The following is a 19,806-nucleotide window of genomic DNA, read 5'->3' as shown; positions in this document are numbered from 1 at the left end:
CGAGCATTGCAGGTGAAACTTGAACCCTGTTCTTTCTGAGCCCAGTGTACTAGGCCATGCTGCCAGTTAGCCATGAACCATTGTTCCCTTCAGAGAAGTGAGGAAGCTTCCTCAAAGCCTTTTAAAGTACAATTCCAACCAGAACAAGGATTTCCACCTGGATAGAGAAAAGGACGCCATTAAAGTCTGTGTTTAGAGCAGACGCTGCCACCTTGTGATGAAATAGAGGTGCCACAGGAGAATATCTATGGTAAGCAACACCAGCATTACGGTCCCCTTCCAGACTCTTCCTTAAGGCCATAGTTGGAAGGACCAAGGATTGTAGCTGTACACCTGGAAGGAGCCTCAAAGGTCATCTAGAGCCAGAGTTGTCGAAGTCATGGTCCTGCCTGAACCAGATTAAATATAATTTGGAAATGTTTAACAAAATCAGTAAAAATACAATACAAAACAGTCTTAATTTGTAATTTTTAAGTCAATATAGAGGCCCCACTCATTCTAGACCAAACCTCTCATTTTACAGAAGAGGAACTTGAATCACAAAGAGGTGAAATGACTTGAAAACCATTATCTCCTGGTGTAGTTAGGTCTCAAACCCAAACATCCAGGCTTCCCAGTCCTCTTGTCTTTCTTATTTCATGAGGCTGAAAACTCTTGTGAGATAGTCCTTGGTAACTGAGAGTTCAAGGGAGTGAATGATTCTAGGTGATAAACTAAACCAGCACTGAGAGTGATGGTTTAGAGTAGGGGTTCTCCCCCCAGGATTGGATAAGTGGATAGATGTCAGGGTAGTCTGGGAACTTGGCTGAGAAAATTGTCTTCTTAGTTTACTTTCAATCCTGTTTTATCTTTATGCATTTAAAAACAGCATTCTGGGAAGGGATCTGGAGGTTTCACCAGACTGCCAGTGGGTTCATTAAACATGAAAGCATAGAGAATTTTGCATAAACTTTCCCCCAAGCTTGGAATGGCTCCTCTTCCCCAATACCCCACTAGAATCTTTAATTTCTTTCAAGGATCAACTCAAGTCCCTTCTCCTGTTAAAAGCCTATCCTGATTTTCTTCTCCCCGTTCCCTCCTTCTTCAAATTATTTTGTACTTCCTTATCTGTTTATGGCATATTCCCATGGTAGAATGTAAGCTCCTTGTGGGCAGGAATAGTTCTAAAGATTAGGAAATTTTTCTTTATATTGAGCTTAAATTTATTTGCCTTCAATTTCCATCTAATGTTTTGTCCCCAGGAGCAGAACTAGCCTTCCATGTGACAGCCTTCTAAATACTTGAAAATTAACTGAGTCTTCTGTCCTTAATTTTGTCTTAATAATTTCCCAGCAGCAAGCACTGTGCCTTGCATAAAGTAGGCACTTAATTAATGCTAATGGAATTAAAGAGTTGTTTTTGCTGTCCAGTTGATTCAATTGTGCCAGACTCTTTGTGGAAATTTGGGTTTTCCTGGTCAAAAATAATGCCATTTCCTTCTCCAGCCCATTTTCCAGATGAGGAACTGAGGCAATCAGGGTTAGGTGACTTGTCCAGAGTCACACAGATAGTAAGTATCTGAGGTGGAATTTGAATTCAGGTCTTCCTGACCCCAGGTGCAGACCTCTATGCACTATGGCGCCCCCTAGCAGCCCTAGTGAGGAGTACAGATGTGCAAATATTGGAGAAGATCTTAGCAGACAGGGGCATTCTCCACAAAGGACGACTGCTAGTGATGCTGACCAGGACACTGGACAGAACTTTTGAACTCAGGCTACTGCTTTCCCCTCCCCTTCCAAAAGGTCAAGAAATGTGGTCCTGGAGGAGGCATCGAGATACAAAGAGCACAAACTTGCATTCAGAGAACCTGATTTCAATCTCAGCTCTGACACATACAGACAGTGTGACCTTGGGCTAGTCATTTAACCTCTCTAGGCCTTTGTTTTCTCATTCAGAAAAGAAAGGAGTGGGTCTACATGGTCTCTGAGTTCTCTTCTGGTTCCAGATCTGTGATCTTATGAAATACAGGCTTGGACACATGTCCTTTTGTACATGTAGGGGTAGGAGAGGGTGAGGTGTTCCTGCCCCTTTGGGCAGCATCTGCTGGAAGGCCTCCTTTTTGTTGATAGAACCATGGAGACCTCTTTCCCTTTGTTTTGGACAAAGAAACAAAATTCTGACATGGAAAGGTTTCTTCCCTCTATGGCCAGAATTGATTCCGGACTTGAAAACTCCTTCTGTAGATGCATATTAGCAAGTTACAGCCTTAGAGAGATTATGAGTGATTAAGTGATGTGGTTAAGGTCACCCAGGCAGAATGTCAGAAGCAAGATTTGAACCAGGTCTTCCCCACTCCCTCTAACTACCACACCAGGTTTCCTCTCTCTGTGATTCATAGGGACAGTTTTATTTTGTTTGTTTTTTTTTTGGAGGGGGGAAAGCAGGGCAATTGGGTTTAAGTGATTTGCCCAAGGTCACACAGCTAGTGAGTGTGTCAAGTGTATGAGGTCGAATTTGAACTCAAGTCATCCTGAATCCAGGGCTAGTGCTCTACTCACTGTGCCACCTAGCTGCCTTAATAGGTACAGTTTTTATCTTCAAAATGGCATTGCCTGGGCCACTGGCCTCTCTGGAGTGAGGAGGCTGATGGAGAGGAGAAACCTATCCATATACTTACTGGGGCCCATGGAGTGGCCTGCGATGTAGGAGAAGACGCAGATGATGCTGAGGTAAGACAGCTCTGGGACCTTGTTCTGTGGAGAAGAGGAAGTGATAGCTCTAGGAGGCAGGAAAGGGGAAAAGCAACCAGGCAACCTTAAAAGGGGATATGCAGGGCAAGCACAGCTTATTCATGTGCTAAGGATCTGAGGGTTTTAGTGGACTGAAAAATTAACATCAACTCCCCTTTCTGGGAAGCAATGAATCTATTAATGCAATCCAAGATTACATTAGCTGCCTGCCATACCACACTGCTGACTCATTGAGTTTGAATTCCCACGAGAATCCCCAGGTCTTTTTCAGACAAACTGATGTCTGTCTGTCTGTCTGTCTGTCCGTCTCTCCCTCTCTCTCCCTCTCTCTCCCTCTCTTTTCTTTCTCCCTCCTTCTCCCTCTCCTCCCCTCCCCTCCCCTCTCCTCTCCTCTTCTCTCCTCTCCTCTCCTCCACTCCCCTTTCCTCTCCTCTCCCCTCCCGTTTCCTCCCCTCCCCTCTCCTCCCCTCCCCTGCCCTCTACTTCCCTCTTCCTCTCCTCTTCTCTTTTCTTCTCCTCTCCTCTCCTCTCTTCTCTCTCTATCTCTCTCTCTCTGTTTCTCTCTGTCTCTGTCTCCCTCTCTCTCTCTCTCTCTCTGTCTCTGTCTCTCTCTCTCTCACACACACACACACACACGTAAACATGCACCCACACACCCCTCTTCCTCCATCTTGTACTTGCAAAGCTAAAATAGTAAGACTTTATATTTATCACTATTAAATTTCATTTTATTAGATCAAATGCAATTTTCTAGACTAAGAACTTTGAGTCTGACTTTGCCATCTTGTCCGTAACCTATCCCCATTTTGTGTCATCTGCAAATCTGAGAAGGATGTCATTCCTGCCTTTATGTAAGTCACTGATGACAATGTTAACCAGAGCAGGGCTGAGTACAGATCCTAGGAACCTACCCTTGGAGATCTTCCAGACTGATATGGAAGTATTAATGGCTATTAATTGGGCCTGGCCATTCAAACAATTCTGAAGTCCAATAACAGTACCCCCATCTAGTTCACATTTCTACATCTATTCCACAAAAGAGCACAAGATGCTTTATTTCTGAATGCTGTTTTCTTTGCTGTGTGACTCTGGGCAAAATTCCTTCTCATCTCTGAATTTCAGTTTTCTCATCTGTGAAATGTAGATAATAATGCGATGGAAAGTGATGGGCCATCTCCAGTTGTCCTGGTCTATGTCTGGCCTCTGGACCCAGATGGCTCTGGAGGAGAAAGTGAGGCTGGTGATTTTGCACAGCCCTCCCTCACTTAAATCCAGTTCATTTGCAGGTCAAGGCATCATCTTCCTGATGTCATGGTCTTCTTCAATAATGAAGGACAAACCACACAATCATTATTGCTATCATTACTTATTGTTATTCTATTAGTATTTTGTTATAATGCTTGCTCTACTATGATAATTGTTATTACTATTTATTAAAAGAATCATAATTTTTATTGTGATTACTCTCCCAAAGCCATTATAGTTTGGTGCTGGGTGAACAGGGAACATGAGTGAATATTTAAATATCTGGTATTACCTAAGGAGAGAGTAGGCAGGTAAGGTTTTCCTACCATCCAGGAATTCGGGACTTGTTTGCCATGTTCCTTTATGGTGACCTGGTCAACGCCCCCTGAGAACATCGCAGCCTGAATAAGGTGGGGAAGGTCTCGCTTGTCTCTGATTTTCTCTACCTGGGTTCTGGTCTCTTTCTCTTCCCATCCCTGAGCAGGCCCTCTTGGATTCTCCCAGATCCAGAAAACCCACCAAGCAAATCCATCCTATTTCTCACCTGGAAGACCAGAGCAAGTGTCAGCACCACGCAGGCTGAGCCACATATTCCATAGCCAACCAGCAGGAGGAGCCTTCTCCCCAGGAGCTCCACAGTGAAAGCCTGGGAAGACAAGTAAAATTAATTCCTTTTGCTGACCCCAGGATAGTCTATTCTAAACAGAGGCAAGGGATTGAAATTGGAGGTTCCTAGAATGCTTTAGCTGGGACTGAGGTCCCTTCATCCTTCTCCAGCACCAATCCTTCCTGCCTATGGTTGCCTTATTCATGTTCCTAAAGCACACTACTTTTTATCATGTTACTCCCCTACTCAAGAATTTACAATAACTCCCTATTATTGGGCACATTGTCTGACCTTCACAGCTCTCTACCAACAGACCGTCTTGGCCATCCAATATAATTTTCTACTATTTCCCAACATTCATCCTCTGTTCCTACTCAGCTGTTCTGCCTTCTCATTGTCCCCTGCAGAGGCCACATTGAACCTTGGTTCATGTTAGCCAGCCTGGCTTTTGCTCCTCTTTCCTCCCTGACCTATCTTTCATAGCCCAGCTCAAGTCCAAACTTCCTTATCAATGGAGCTCCAATGGAGCTTTCTTTTTTCCTATTACCCCTTGGCAGGTGGTAACATATTTATAGTTTTGCTTTTGTCTTTGACTCTCCAGTGTCTGGCACATAGTAGTCACTTAAGAAATGCTTGTGGAATATGTTTTGCATGACTGCACATGTATAATCTATATAAAACTTCTTGCCTTTTCAATGAAGGGGGAGGAGAGGAAGGGAGAGAATTTGGAACTCAAAATTTAAAAAAAAACCAAAGTTAAAATTGTTTTTATGTGTAATTGGAAAAAAATAAAACATTTAATCAATAAATTCTTGTTGATTGATTGATATAAGGAAAGATCACTCTTCGCCGAAGTCTAGAGCCATCTTTGTGACTGTTGTCTAACTTTTGTCTGAAGTCTTCCTCTGGGTTTCCTTATGTTTTGGGAAATTCTTCTCAGAGTCTCCCTAAATATAAATGGCCCTTTCTGTAAGGTGCCCATAACCACTGACTGCCAGAATGCTGTGACCTCTAATCTAGGCTTGTCTGAGAGGGTAGAGAAGAGCTCAGAAGCCATGGAGTTATTATCTCTGCTTCTCTGGTCTAAGACTTCAGGCAACTTACAACACAGACTGGTGCACAAAACCTTCTCAGGGACATGCAAAGTCCAGGGGAACAGAAACACAGACACCCAGGGAAGACTGTTTAAGAACTGCCTTTACCCATCTCTTAAATTAATTTAAAAGGAAAAAAAAAGAAAAAGATTAGTAGGTCAGAGGCTTCTGGTCATAGCTTCTGGTCTACTATTGAGGGGCAGCCTCAGAGTAGGAAAGAGGCTGATGCTCTCCTTAGGGACATTTGCAGTGGCTGCTGCCTTTCTGATACCACCATTCCACTGTCCTGCCTCCTTGACTGTGGCAACAGCTTCTAGGTAGGGAAAACGACCTACGGAGATCATTGTCATCACAATGTTGAGTAAACCTGCACCCACGGTCACATACTGAGAGTGCATGGGATTCACACCAGCTGCGATGTAGATTGTGTCTGCATAGTAGTTGATCTGGAATGAAAGCACGCAGGGCTAACATTAGTGGAGGCCCAAAGGTACAGGCAACAAGCTTTAATTCTTGACTCGGGAACAAATGGCCCTAAGAATCTAAGGAAGGGGTAGCCCAGGGACAGGAAGGAGGCAAGCTCAGTCACCCTCACTTGATTTTTGTTTGTTCTTCTAGGTCCCCCATATATTGGTGGCAGAGTAAGGCCAGGAGGATTGCTTCAGGGGAGGAAGTGTGCCATCTCCTCCTACCCCTCCACCCCCCAGACATTAACAATAGAGAACAAGGTCCATTGCCCTGGGTTTGTTGCTGCTCTGCTGACCGTGTCCCTCCTCCCTTCCCAGAATCCTGCATACCGCGTTGATGCCAGACAGCTGCTGGCCTGCCATTAGGACAATGATGGTAATGAGCTGCCACCTCAGGGGCTTGAAGGTAAAGAGGTTGATCACAGAGAGGTGGCCTTCAGCTTTCTCTGCCTGGTCCTCCAGGCGCATCTCCTCAATTTCATCCTCTACATTGTCCCAGCCTCTCAGTTTCCTCAAAGCTGTGGTTAAGGACAGAGCAGTGAGACAGGATCCAGTCTCAGAACAGAGATGAGGCTGATGTCCAGACCCTTTCCCCTCCTCTCCAGGGCACCTTTCTCTAGGAGTTTCTATTCAATAAGCATTTAAGTACCTAGATATGTTGGGTGCTAAGGACCCAAAGACAAAAAGGAACCTAACCAAACCACTGGGTTTGAAAGGAGAAAAAAGTTACAGGAATATTTCCCCACCATCCTTGACCACACCCTCCATGTTGCGAATGCCCTCAATTCTGACCAGGCCCCCAGCCCCATCCCTGTGCCCAGCAGCAGCTTCAGGCTTTGTGAAGCAGGACAGAGGAATCGGGAGAAAAATAAAGGTGGGAGGGAATTTCAGAGTGGGCGGAGCCCGCTCAGAAGCTGGAGTAGGAAATGAGGATGCATTCTGGGTACCTTTCCTGGCCTGGCCTTCATCGCCTTTCTGAATCAGCGTGTACCTGGGACTCTCTGGGAAAAAGGGCAGAGAGAGGAGCTGCAGGGCTGCGGGGATCCCTGTGATTGCCAGGAGCACAGGCCAGCCTGAGGGGAGCCAAGAAGAAGAAGCAGTGTTAAGGTTGGCAAATCACTTCATGTATGTGTCTGTATGTGAATGTATATACTATGTATATGTATGTATATATGTATATGTGTATGTGTGTATCCATCCATCCATCATCCATCATCCATCTATCTATTCATCCATCTGCTATCTATCTGTCTATCTATCTATCTATCTATCCATCCATCCATCACCTATCATCCATCATCCATCTATCTATTCATCCATTTGCTATCTATCTATCTATCATCTATCCATCCATCCATCTATCCATCATACATCTATCCATCCATCCACTATTTATCTATCTATCTATCTATCCATCCATCCGTCATCTATCCATCATTCATCTATCTGTCCATCCACTGTCTATCTATCTATCTATCCATCCATCCATCATCCTTCATTCGTCTATCTATTCATCCATCCTCTATCTATCTATCTATCCATCCATTCCTCACCCACGTATCATCTATCTATCCATCCATCCATCCTCCATCTATCTATCCATCCATCTATCATCCATCATCTATCTATCATTATGCACTATCTACCAATCTATTTTTCTATCCATCTATCCATTTATCCATAATCCATCTATCTATCCATCCATCCACCATCTATCTGTCCATCCATGCAGTCACCATCTATTTACCTATCCATCCATCCATCCATCCATCCATCCATCCATCATCTATATATCTATGCTCATGCACAGACTCCCACCTCTGGTCCCCATGCCTTTGCCCGGGTGATCTCCCATGCCCTCCCTCCTCACATCCACCTCTTAGAATCTCAGACTTCCTTCAAAGCTCAGCTCAGAGGCTGCCTCCTATAAGAAGTTATTTCTAATCTCCCAGCTGCATGTGTGTCACCCCAAGAAATTGCCTATACATTTACATATGCATATAGAAATACACGTAATGTACCTGTATGTATATAGATACATACACAGGTGTGTACACATACATGTGAATATGTACAAATATTAACTAATATCTGTATGCACACATTATATATGTATATATAAACATGTGCACACTCATGCATGTATACATGGTACATATATATGTTGTGTTATGCATGTGTATATGCATCACACAATGCACATAGACACACATGTATGCACACCTCATGTGTATGCATGCATATACACATACATGTATATCTATCTATGTATACATGGGCATATGTCAGGCATTTTCCTGGGGGAGATACATGGAGTGCGGGGATCAGTAATGATTGCTTGTAGGAGGCAGCCTCTGAGCTGAGCATTGAAGGAAGCCTGAGATTCTAAGAGGTGGAGGTGAGGAGGGAGGGCATGGGGGATTGCCTATGCAGAGGGATGGGGACCAGAGGTGGGATGCTCCACATGAGCAGCCAGAAGGCCAGTTTGCCTGGGCTATAGAATGTGTGAAGAGAAGTCTAGACAACTAGGCTGATGCCTGACCGCTAAGGCTCCTTCTGGCTTTAAACTGATGATTGTCTGAAGGGTCTATGATCCAGTAAGCTCCTTCTACTACTACCCCCTCCCCCTTGTCCCCAACCATGCTTTACCTCCAGGATTCCCCAAAATGGCCTCTAGGCTGAAGATCTGTGCTAGAAAGACTCCAATGATGACAAAAACCTCTGTCATTGTTCCTAATGTGCCTCTCAGGTTTGGGGGGGCCAGCTCTCCCAGATACATGGGCAGGGCACTGTAGGCGATACCTATATGAGTAAAAGACAAAGACAGGAAAGGGGGTTGGTGGGAGGGGGAGAGGTAGAAGGACAGATATATTAGAGAGGTAGAGGTATGGAGAAAGAGGAGATGGAGAGAGAGAGAAAGAGAGAGAGAGGTACACAGAGAGAAATCAGTTCTGGGGGAACATATGAAGGTCAAAATTCTCATGGGGTCTTTGTAAACTTGGCTGAGAAGCTATTTACAGGAAATATCACCTTCCTTTCTATCCATGTAATAATAATGACAACATTACCTACATTACTTATTCCCTTCCATACCACTCAAACTAACAAAGGATTGCTTTAGAAGGCTATAAAATAATGTCAAAATTCATCTGAAGGTACAAAAGGTCAAGATTCTCAAGGGAAATCATGAAAAAAAGGAAAGGATGAGGGGGCTAGCAGTATTGGATGTCAAACGATACTACAGAGTAGTAATCATTAAAACTACTTGGTATTAATTAAAAATAGAGAGGTCAGTCAATGGAACAGATTAAGTAAATGATGATGATGATGATAAAACTTTATATGTTGCTTTAAGGTTTGTAATGTTATCTTATTTGATCCTTGCAACAACTCTGGGAGGTGGGAGCTATTATTACCTTCATTTTACAAAGGAGGAAACTGAGGCACAGAGTAGTTAAGTGACTTGCCCAGAGTCACACTGATAGTACATGATCTGAAATAGGGTTTGAACTCAGGTCTTCCTGATTTCAAGTCCAGCATTCTATTCACTGTACCACATAACTGTTTAATATATATGTACACACACAGAATATGCCAATATACTTCATTTCTGACAACATACAGAAACAAATGCCTGCCATATCAAAGACCCTCACTTCCGAGGTAAGAATTCATTATTTGGTGGAATCTGAAAAAACTAAAGTAGTTGGGCAGAAATTCGATGTAGACCAAGATCTCACACCATATATCACAACAAGCTTTAGATGAAAACACAAGCTAGATACAGGTCACATCATAAATAAATGAGAGGAGCAAGGGAGGAAATACCTTTGGTACTTATGGATAGAGTTCATGATCAGGCAAGGGATAAAGAGGATCACAGAAGACAAAATGTACAATTTTGGTTGCATAAAATTGGAAATTTTGTACAAACAAAATCAATCCAGCTATAAAGGACAGAGTTAATTAAGGAAAAATATTTGTACCAAGCTTCTCTGCTCAAGATCTGATATCCAAGAGATAAAAAGAACTGATTTGGATATATAAGTGACCACCATGCCACAACAGATAAATGGTCAAAGAATATGAACAGATATTTCTCAAGGGAAAAAAATTCAAGCAATCAATCTAGCCATATTCGAGAAAAGGCTCCAAATATGTAGTACCTGGAGAAATGCATTCAAACAACTCTGAGGTTCCATCTTGCACCTATCATATTGGCAAAGATTACAAAAGGAAAATGACAATTGTTGGAGGGGCAATGGGAAGGTAGGCAAACTGGTGTACCTTGGTGGAGCGATGAATTCATCCAGCCATTATGGAAAGTAACTTGGAACTATGCCCTCAAAGTTGCTAAACTGTGCATACCCTTTGACCCAGTGATCCTGCTAATGGGTCTAAACTCCAAAGAGATCAAAGAAAGAAGAGCAAGGTCCACATGTACAAAAGTATTTATTACAACACTTTTTGTTCTAGCAAACAGAGGGAGTGGAGTGCCTATCATTGGAGAATGGCCAAAGATATCATGGTACACGAATGCTACGGAATACTGTTGGGACATGAGAAGTGGTGAAAGGCACGATTTCAGAGAAACCAGGTAAAACTTGCATGAACTGATGCAGAAGGAAGTGAACAGAACCAGAAGGACAATTTATCCAATAATAAAAACAGCATTATAAGGACAAACAATTTTGAAAGACTTAAGAACTCTGATCGTTGCAGTGACCAACCACAGTTCCCGAGGAATGATAATGAATAATGCTACCCTCCTCCTCATAGAGAGGCAGTAGACTCAGGGTACAGGATGAGGTATACCTCTTTGGACACAGCCAATCCACAAATGTGTGGATTTATTTTGCTTAATTATGCTTATCTGTTACGAAGATTGTGTTTTCTTTATGCATTTGGGACAGAAGATCAGGGTAGGGAGAAGGGGCCCTAGTGACAGGGTCACACTCCCTACTCAAGAAAAAAGAGTGAGTCATTGGAGCATTGTTTAAAATGCAGAGAACAGAATGAAAAGAAGTTCAGAAGGAAACAGACAAGGGGGAGAACTTTGAAAGTAACATGTTGGATTTATTATATATGTTATTATATTTATTTTATACAAAGGCAAGCTGCATATCATAATCTCATTTTCACATATGATCCTTTTTTCTCTTTTACTCTGTATGGATGTTTTGGCGGGTTATTCAATTCAGTTTAAAAATACAATTAAAAAAGGAAAAATGAAGCAAAATATTTGAATAGCTGAATCTTAACCTTGTAGGCAGATCAGGATCTTCTGAGAGTTGACAAAGCTCTCGTATCAAATATTCCTTGGCAAACCTCTGAAGTCATTTCTTAGGCCTGGCCTAAGGGAGAGTAGGTTGGCCATGTTTCCTGCCACCTCCCCCATCTGCAGGCTGAGATTCATTCTCTGGTCCTAAGTAACCTTGTTTCTAGTTAAAATGCAATTACCCTTGAGAGAGATAATTTTTGTTGTTCAATTGTGTCCAACACTTCATGACACCATTTGGGGTTTTCTTGACAAAGATACTGCGGTGGTTTGTCATTTTCTTCTCCAGCTCATTTTACAGATGAGGAAACTGAGGCAAACAGGGTTAGGTCACTTGCCCAGGGTCACACATCTAAGAAGTGTCTGAGGCTGGATTTGAACTCAAGTCCTCCTGACTCCAGGCCAGGCACTCTATCCACTGTGTCACCTAGCTGCCTGAGAAAGATAAAACCTTAAGCTGTGATCAGTTATTGGTACTTTTGTTTGAATGAGCTAATCTTTTCCTGAGAGCAGGCCTTGACAAATGGGAACAGAGTAAGAGCATAATTACGGCCTGAGAGCAAGGAGTTGGGGGTGTTTCTGTGATACTCCACTTTCATTCTCCCCCATGGCCCCAGGTTAGCTGGGCTATGGTCCATGTACCTGCACAGATTCCCACTATCACCCGGGAAAGGATGATCATCTCATACGACTTGGCAGCTTTACTGGATCCCATCAAGATGGCGGGGATGATGGCGAAGGTGGTATTGATTAGCAGGGTCTTCTTTCTGGAAAGAGAGCCGGAATCAATGAACCATTTTGGAAAGAGAAGCCTAGCTGGGGCAATAGTCCCTGGAGCGGGAGGGGGTGCCACCTCAGGAATTCTGAGAATCTTGAAAATGGAATCTAGGCAGCCTGTCACCTGAACAGGTTTGGGAATGTCGGTGAGAATGGTGAGATGGAAAGGGAAGGAAGGAAAAGTCTCTGGAGTTGACTTTCCATCTCCAGACTGTGCCCTTACATCTGCGATTCATTTCTTCTTCATTTCAAATTCTCAGAACCTTTATCATTCTCCAAGAAGAATGAGAGGGTTGGGCTATTTTCCCAGATAGAATGCTAGCTCCTCGAGGGCAGGGACTGTTTCATTTATATCTTTTTTATCTCTAGCACTGAGCACAGTTGCCTGGGCCACAATAGGTGTTTAATAAATGCCCATTGGATTGATTGATCTGTGTACATGTGGTATCCTCTCCTTGGTAGAATGTAAGTTCCTGGAGATTCAGTCTTCGTATTCTCATTGTCCTGGCAGAGGTCCATGCACATGATTAGTCATTTAGCAAATGTTGAATTTGATCTGGGTCAGCAGCATCATCTTGGAAGATGGGATGGGGTCTAACTCTGGGTAATGGTTGATTTTTGTACAGAAATCTCCTTGGAGAAGATTGGTACGGTTCCATGAAAATATCGCTCAAATACTGACCTTTCTCAGCTCTTGAGTGGGAACTCAAATGATCTGGGTAGATCAGATTCTCAGACCCCTTTGCCAGAGCTTGCCCAGTGCAGGAGCCTGGTCCTTGTTCTCAAGGATTGAGATACATTAACTAGACAGGAAAGGAATGAATTTGCCCTTTGGGGTATAGGAATGAGCTTTCTCAGAAGTCAGATATCTAGTATAATTCTTTAATTTTACAGATGAGGAAACTGAGGCCCAAGAGGGTTAAATGACTTGCCCAAGGTCATACTGATGTAGTCTCAACAGAGCCCACACCTTGTAGTATAGGGTAACCAGTGAATCTGAAGGTTGCAAAGAAGTTGGTAGTTTCATTCATATTCATCGTCTGTAAGATGTGGATGTTATTTAAATTATCTCCTATATTTGCTGAAGGCCTTAGAGAAATTAGAGCTACTACCTCATAAACATGAGTTATTATTACTAATAATCTTCCTTTGCTCCTCCTATGACCATCCCACTCCATCCGAGCAGCTCAGCTCCTAAGTGAGATAAGGGAGATTTTTCTGGACATAGGCTGGGTACGTGCCAGACACCATGCAAAGTGCCGGGGATAAAGAGAAAGGCAAAAGCCAGTCCCTGCCCTCAAGAAGCTTACGGTCTAACGAGGCAGACAGCATGCAAACAACTATGTTCAAACAAGCTATAGACAAGATGAATTGGAAATAACCAACCCCGAGAAGGCAGCAGAATTGGTGCGTATGTGTGTGTGGGGGATCTGGGAAAACTTCTCGTAGAACGTGGGAATTCAGCGGAGATTGGAAGAAAGTCATGAGGTGGAGATGAGGAGGGAGAGCATTCCAGGTGGGGGAGACAGCTGGGGGGAAATGCCCGGGGTCTGGATGTTGGAGTGTTCTATTTGAGAACAGCAAAGAGGTAAGTGTTACTGGTTCATAGAATACATTGAGGGGAGTTAGGTGTAAGAAGCTTGTAAAAGCAGGAGAGGGCAAGTTACAGGGGGCTTTAGAAACCAAGCAGATGACTAGCTATTTGGTCATGGAGGAAATAAGGGGCCATTGGAATGCATTGAATAAAGGGATGACACGGCCAATTTGATAGCAGAGCGGAGGATAGACTGCAGTGGTGGGAGGTTTGATCGCATTGCAATTGTCCAAGAGTGACCTTGGGCCTGTACCAGGGTGGTGGTAGTGTCAGAGGAGAGAGGGAATGCATAAAAGGAGGGGCAGCCAGGTGGTACCCTGGTGCATAGAGTACTAGGCCTGGAGTCAGGAGAACTCAGCTTCCTGAGTTCAAATCTGACCTCAGATACGTATTAGCTGTGTGGCCGTGGACAAGTCCCATAACCCCTTTTGCCTCAGTTTCTTCATCTGTAAAATGAGCTAGAAAAGGAAAGGCAAACCACTCCAGTATCCTTGCCAAGAAAACCTCAAATGGGGTCATGAAGAGTCAGACACTCCTTTCGTTCTTACAAAATCGAGAGAGCTTGGTGATTGAGTAGATATGGGAGAAGAGAAAGAATGAGAAGTCAAGGTTTCAAGTCTGGGTAAATGGGAGGATGGAAGTGCCCTTTATAGTAATAAGGAAGTTTAGAAGAAGGGAAGATTTGGGGGAAGAGAGGATCAGTGGCATTTTGGCCATGTCGAGTTTAAGATGTCTATGGAACATCCACTTTTGAGATGTTCAATTAACAGTTGGAAATGAGAGACTGGATATTAGGAGAGAGGTTAGGGCTGGATAAGGAGATCTGGGAATCATCAGCGCAGAGATAAAAAAATGAACCTGTGGGAGCTGATGAGGGAGAAGAGAAGTGAACCCAGAAGAAAGCCACGGAGGACACTCGTGGTTAGTGGGCATTACCTGGATGAAGATGCAGCAAATGAGAGTGAGGAGAGGTCAGATAGGTAGGAGGAGAAGCAGAAGACAGTGGTCTCAAGGAGAAGAAGGTGATGGACAGTGTCAATGGCTGCAGAGAGGTCAAGGAGAATGGGGACTGAGAAAAGGACTCTGGGTATGGAATTAAGAGATCTTTAGTAACTTTGAAAAGGGAAATTTCAGTTGAATGATGAGGCTGGAAACCAGACTAAGGGAGTTAAGAAGAGAGTGAGAGGAAAAAAAATAGAGGCACCAACTTTTTATGATTATCTGGCCACAAAAAGGAGGAGAGTTATGAGAAGATAGCTAATGGGGGTGGATGGAGCAAGTGAGGCTTTTTCGAAGTGAAACTAAATCTGAATGAATGAAATGTGAATATGAATGAAGTATAGACGCCTTTTTTTTGAAGCAGAAAAAGCTGTTTCATTCCTTCCAGCCACAAGCAGTGCCCCAAATTCAGTTCTAATGCCTTTAGGCCCAAATATACAGTTGAAGCTACTAGTCCTATTTTATGAAGAGATAACACTCTCCAGTAGATAGAAGAGATAATACTTCCAGCCAGGGTTCACACGCAATGAATGTGCTTAGGTCACATAGTTTATTTAGAACATTGCACACAGTAACAGCAATATTGTTTGATGAAGAACTGTGAATGACTTAGCTTTTCTCAAATCATCCAAGACAATCTCAAAGGACTAATGATGAAGCATCCTATCCCCCTCCAGAGAAAGAACAGATAGTGACTGAATACAGACTCAAGCTGGATATTTTCACTTTCTTTCATTTTCTCTTTCATTTGAGTCTTCTTGTACAAAATGACTGATACGGAAATGTTTTATATAATTGCACATGTGTAACCTATACCTGATTGTTTACCATCTCAGGGAATGAGGAGAGAGAGGGAGGGACAGAATTTGGAATTCGAAAGTTTAAACAAAAATGTTAAAAAATTGAAAAACAAGTTTATTTGCTTAAGTGTCAGGAGCTTTTGGGAATAGATAAGGAAGATTTGTAATTAGCCTCACTATTCTATACAAAAAATGAGCTGGCTTAAGTCTGACCTTGGGCCAATCACTTTCTCTCCCCGAGGCCTCAGTTTCTGGACCCACCTCATTGGCCCCCGAGGTTCCCAGCTCTAGATCCATGGTCCTTAAGAAATTTGTTCTTCCTGAATTGGGTCTGTTCTAACAATTAGATAAGACTCATTTGTGACTAGCAGGATTACTCACAAAGGAATCATGATTACATTTAAGTACAAAAAGTGGTTTTCTGAGTAAGGTCTGCTTTAATGAGTGGGTGAGATCCATTTATTATTAGCAAGAGTACTCACAAGGAATCTTGAATGTACTTAAGTACTAGAAAAAGAAGCTTTCATAAATGAGCCCTACTTTAAAAAATGGCTATAACCCATTTGTAATTAGTGGCCCCATTTTCAAACAATGAATAAGTTCTTGGAAAGTTGGTTTCTAAATAAATCTTTCTATAATCTAAATTACAGAATTTTTTCTTCCACATCAAATTCTTTCTTTGGAATGCAAAGATCAGGTGTGACCCAGCTTCATAGGTTTATAGATTCCAAAGCAGAGTCAGTGATAGCAGTTCCTTTCATCTTCCCGGTCTCTTTCTGTGACCATGGGCTGGGTTTGTTTCCTGGAGGACCCTGACCCGTACCCCTCTGCTTATCAGGAACATGGACCATCTGGATAGGAATGATTTTTTATGAGGAAAGCAAAGTACAAAGTGTTATTATTATTTATTATGTAGTAAGACAGGAAGCTAGGACACGTGGGGAGACTCAGAGCCCAAATCTGGGAAGGGCAGCAGTGTCAGAACACAGGACCTCATGGGGGTGGCCACAGCTGTGACAGCTGTAATCAGCAAGGTGCCTGACTGGGTAATTAAAGCCTATTAATAAATATTTATTGAGCATCTGCTCTTGGGCAAGGTGCCTTCAAGAACACTGAACCTGAAGGTTATGCTAATGCTGTGCAAAGAAAAATCCCATTGTCAGAAGCAGCATGTTAGGAAGAAGTGATTAAGAGGTGATATACATCCAAGTATTCATGCAACATAGCATTTATTCAGAGCGGTGGAAGGATATGTTTGGGGGAACATATGTTTGGAAACAAGAAAAATATTGGCTGGAGAAAGCAGATGTGCTTCCTGGAAGAAGGTGGAGGCCTTCTGTTGGGAGCCCCCGTGGTACGGTGGAGAGGCCACTTGATTGAAAGTCAGACAGCCCTGGGTTCAAATCCCAGTTGTCCTGCTTAGCCTGTGTGACTTTGGACAAATCGCTGCCCCTCTCTGGGCCTCAGATTTATCATCTGTAAAATGAAGGAGTTGGACTGGATGGCCTCAGAGGCCTCCCCCAGCCCTAAATCTATGAGCTTAATCCTAATATAAAAAGAGTTTGAGAACTGAGAGGCCATATTGTCCTGCTGAACTCCAAATCCCAGGATGCCAGCGCATTCTCAAGTACCTTTTGCACTAAGAACAGAACATCAGAGCTGGGATGGCCCTTAAAATAGGGAATGTCATGACTGGGAGGGCCCCTAGAACACAGAATGTCAGGGCTGGGAGGGCCCTTAGAACAGAGAATGTCAGAGGCAGCAGAGGCCTGCAAGATGAAGCTCCTCAGATGGGAGTAGAAGCTAGATCTCCTGATTTCCAGGAGCAAGGCCGTGCCTGTTGGAATGCCCTGTTTGTCCTCTTAGGTACCCTGAGACTAAAAGAACACATGATTTAGTTAGAACCACTGCAATAAAGTAGCCCCGTCCCCACTTACCTGCCACACCTGTCCACCAGGGGGCCAACGATGAGGGCTCCCAAGAGGCCCCCCAGAGGAAACATGGACACCGTGACGGACCAGAGAAGAAGCAGCAAACTCTCATCCATGAACTTGCCATAACGGTCAAAGTAGGTTTCATTGTAAAATGATTTCAAGACCTGGAAAACACCCCCATCCCCGTCACCCCAAAAGACACCACATGACTCAGGAGAAATGATGATTCAGATGAGTCTCAATTCCCCACACTGCAGAGGTCAAGGACTCATGCAGAGACTCTCTGAGGAAGAGGCTTTTCAGTCCATAACCCAAATGACTTAGCTGACCTGGAACATACCAACTCTCTCTCTTTCTCTCTCTCTCTCTCTCTCTCTCTCTCTCTCTCTCTCTCTCTCTCTCTCTCTCTCTCTCCCCTCTTCATGTCTATCTGATGACTTTTCAGCTTCCTTTGCCAGGTCATCATTCATTTTTGCCCCCCAACTAAGGTTGTCCCCTAAGGCTCTCTTTGGGGTTCCCTTCACTTCTCTTTCTACACTCTATACTTTGGTGACCTCATCAGTCTTCATGAGATATCTCCATTGCAGATGTCTCTTGTTTAGTCATTTTTCACTTATGTCTGACACTTCATGACCCATTTGAGGTTTTCTTGGCAAAGGTACTGGAATGGTTTACCATTTCCTTCTCCAGCTTATTTTGCAGATGAGGAAACTAGGTGAAGTGACTGCCCCCAGATCACACAGCTAATAATTGCTCCAGGTAGGATTTGAAGTCAGGTCTTCTTGGCTCCAGGCCTGGCATTCAATCTACTGCACCACCTGGTTGCCCCCAGATGACTCCTAGATCTACTTATCTAGCCCTAGACTTTCTCTTGCCCTCCAGTTTCACATAACCAATTTGCCCATGGTACTTCTCCACCTGGCTCTCTCCAGGGCATCTCAACTTTACCATGTCTAAAACAGGATCCCTTTTCTTCCCCATTAAATCTACCTGTGCTCCAGACTTCCCCTTTTCTGTTGGTGACCACACCATCTTTCTAGGTACCCAGATTTACAACTTCAGCACCATTCTTGACTTCTCCCACTCTTCTTTTTTATCGCAGGGGGGAATGCAGGACAATTGGGGTTAAGCGACTTGCCCGAGGTCGCACAGCTAGTAAATGTGTCAAGTGTCAGGCCGGATTTGAACTCAGGTACACCTGACTCCAGGGCCGGTGCTCTATTCACTGGGCCACCTAGCTGCCACTTCTCCCACTCTTTCGTCTCCCATATCCAATCAATGGCCAAATCTTGTTGATTGGATCTGCCCAGCCTCTCTTGAGTCTGTCTTCTCCCTGCTCACAGGTCAACTCTCCAGTTCAGATCCTTAGCCTGTCTTCCCTGTTCCCAATTGAACTCATGGTTCTCTGTCTCTTCTCTCTCCAATTCAGCCTCCATACAATTGACAAAATAATCTTCCTTGAGTGCATATCTGATCACATCTTGCTTCTGATCTAGAAACTTCATTGGCACCCTACCACTTCTAGGATAAACCATGCAGTCTTTGTATCCCCAACACCTAGCACAGTATCTGGTATGTAGTGGGCACTCAATAAATGCTTGTTGGATTGTATTGTATTGGCCATCCAGTCTCTACCCAAGGAATTTTAATGAAGAGGATCTCACTAGATGGCATTTATGGTTCAAACCGTAGCTCACTAGAGCTGGACAAGCCACATGTGGACACTCTCATCAGCTCATGCCATGATCCTAGAACCTAGTATAGGGAAAAGCAGTGGGATGCTGTGCTTTTCCCCATATGCAATATTCTATTTCCCCTCTCCAAACCTTTGCACAGAGTGTGCCCCTTACCAGGAAATGCCCTTTCCTCATCCACTTATCTTGCTTCAAGGATCGGCTCCAGTTCCTGATGTCCTCATGTCATTAAGACCCTCCTTGCCACATTACTTTGTAAACATCCTGTAGTTTGAACATCTTCATTTGTGCAGACATTAGTCATGTCTTATTCCCCATAAATGTGATGTGTACAGGCACATGCACACAGACACACAGACACACACACACACACACACACACACAGAGGAATGTAAACTCCTCGAGTACAGTGATTATTTTACTTTTGTCTTTGCATTTCCAGTGCCTTGTACGTAGTACTCACTTAAATGCTTGCTTGCTGAATGAATGAATGAAAGAAAAAGGCCCTGGGCTTAGAGTCAAGAGAGACCTGGGTTGAAATTTCCCTCTTTGACACTTATTAGTTATATGGACAAGCCATGATGCTTC

At 43.5% G+C, this 19,806-nt stretch overlaps 1 protein-coding gene across 1 annotated transcript in view; it reads right to left on the bottom strand.

Annotated features, from left to right (window-relative positions):
• LOC118838937 (solute carrier family 2, facilitated glucose transporter member 7-like) overlaps positions 1-19,806 on the bottom strand; it is a 28,898-nt gene that overhangs the window by 3,270 nt on the left and 5,822 nt on the right. Inside the window, exons 3-10 of the mRNA XM_036746320.1 lie at positions 17,528-17,688; positions 12,063-12,187; positions 8,792-8,944; positions 7,090-7,215; positions 6,473-6,660; positions 6,011-6,121; positions 4,519-4,620; positions 2,657-2,732 (exon numbers count right to left, since the gene is read on the bottom strand). Coding sequence (XP_036602215.1) covers positions 2,657-2,732; positions 4,519-4,620; positions 6,011-6,121; positions 6,473-6,660; positions 7,090-7,215; positions 8,792-8,944; positions 12,063-12,187; positions 17,528-17,688 — 1,042 coding nt within the window. The remainder of the gene's footprint in view (positions 1-2,656; positions 2,733-4,518; positions 4,621-6,010; positions 6,122-6,472; positions 6,661-7,089; positions 7,216-8,791; positions 8,945-12,062; positions 12,188-17,527; positions 17,689-19,806) is intronic.

Source organism: Trichosurus vulpecula, chromosome 2 (assembly GCF_011100635.1).
Source record: "Trichosurus vulpecula isolate mTriVul1 chromosome 2, mTriVul1.pri, whole genome shotgun sequence".
Classification (NCBI taxonomy): Eukaryota; Metazoa; Chordata; class Mammalia; order Diprotodontia; family Phalangeridae; genus Trichosurus; species Trichosurus vulpecula.
Note: the sequence above shows the minus strand (reverse complement) of the source record. Positions and strands in the feature narration are given on the sequence as shown.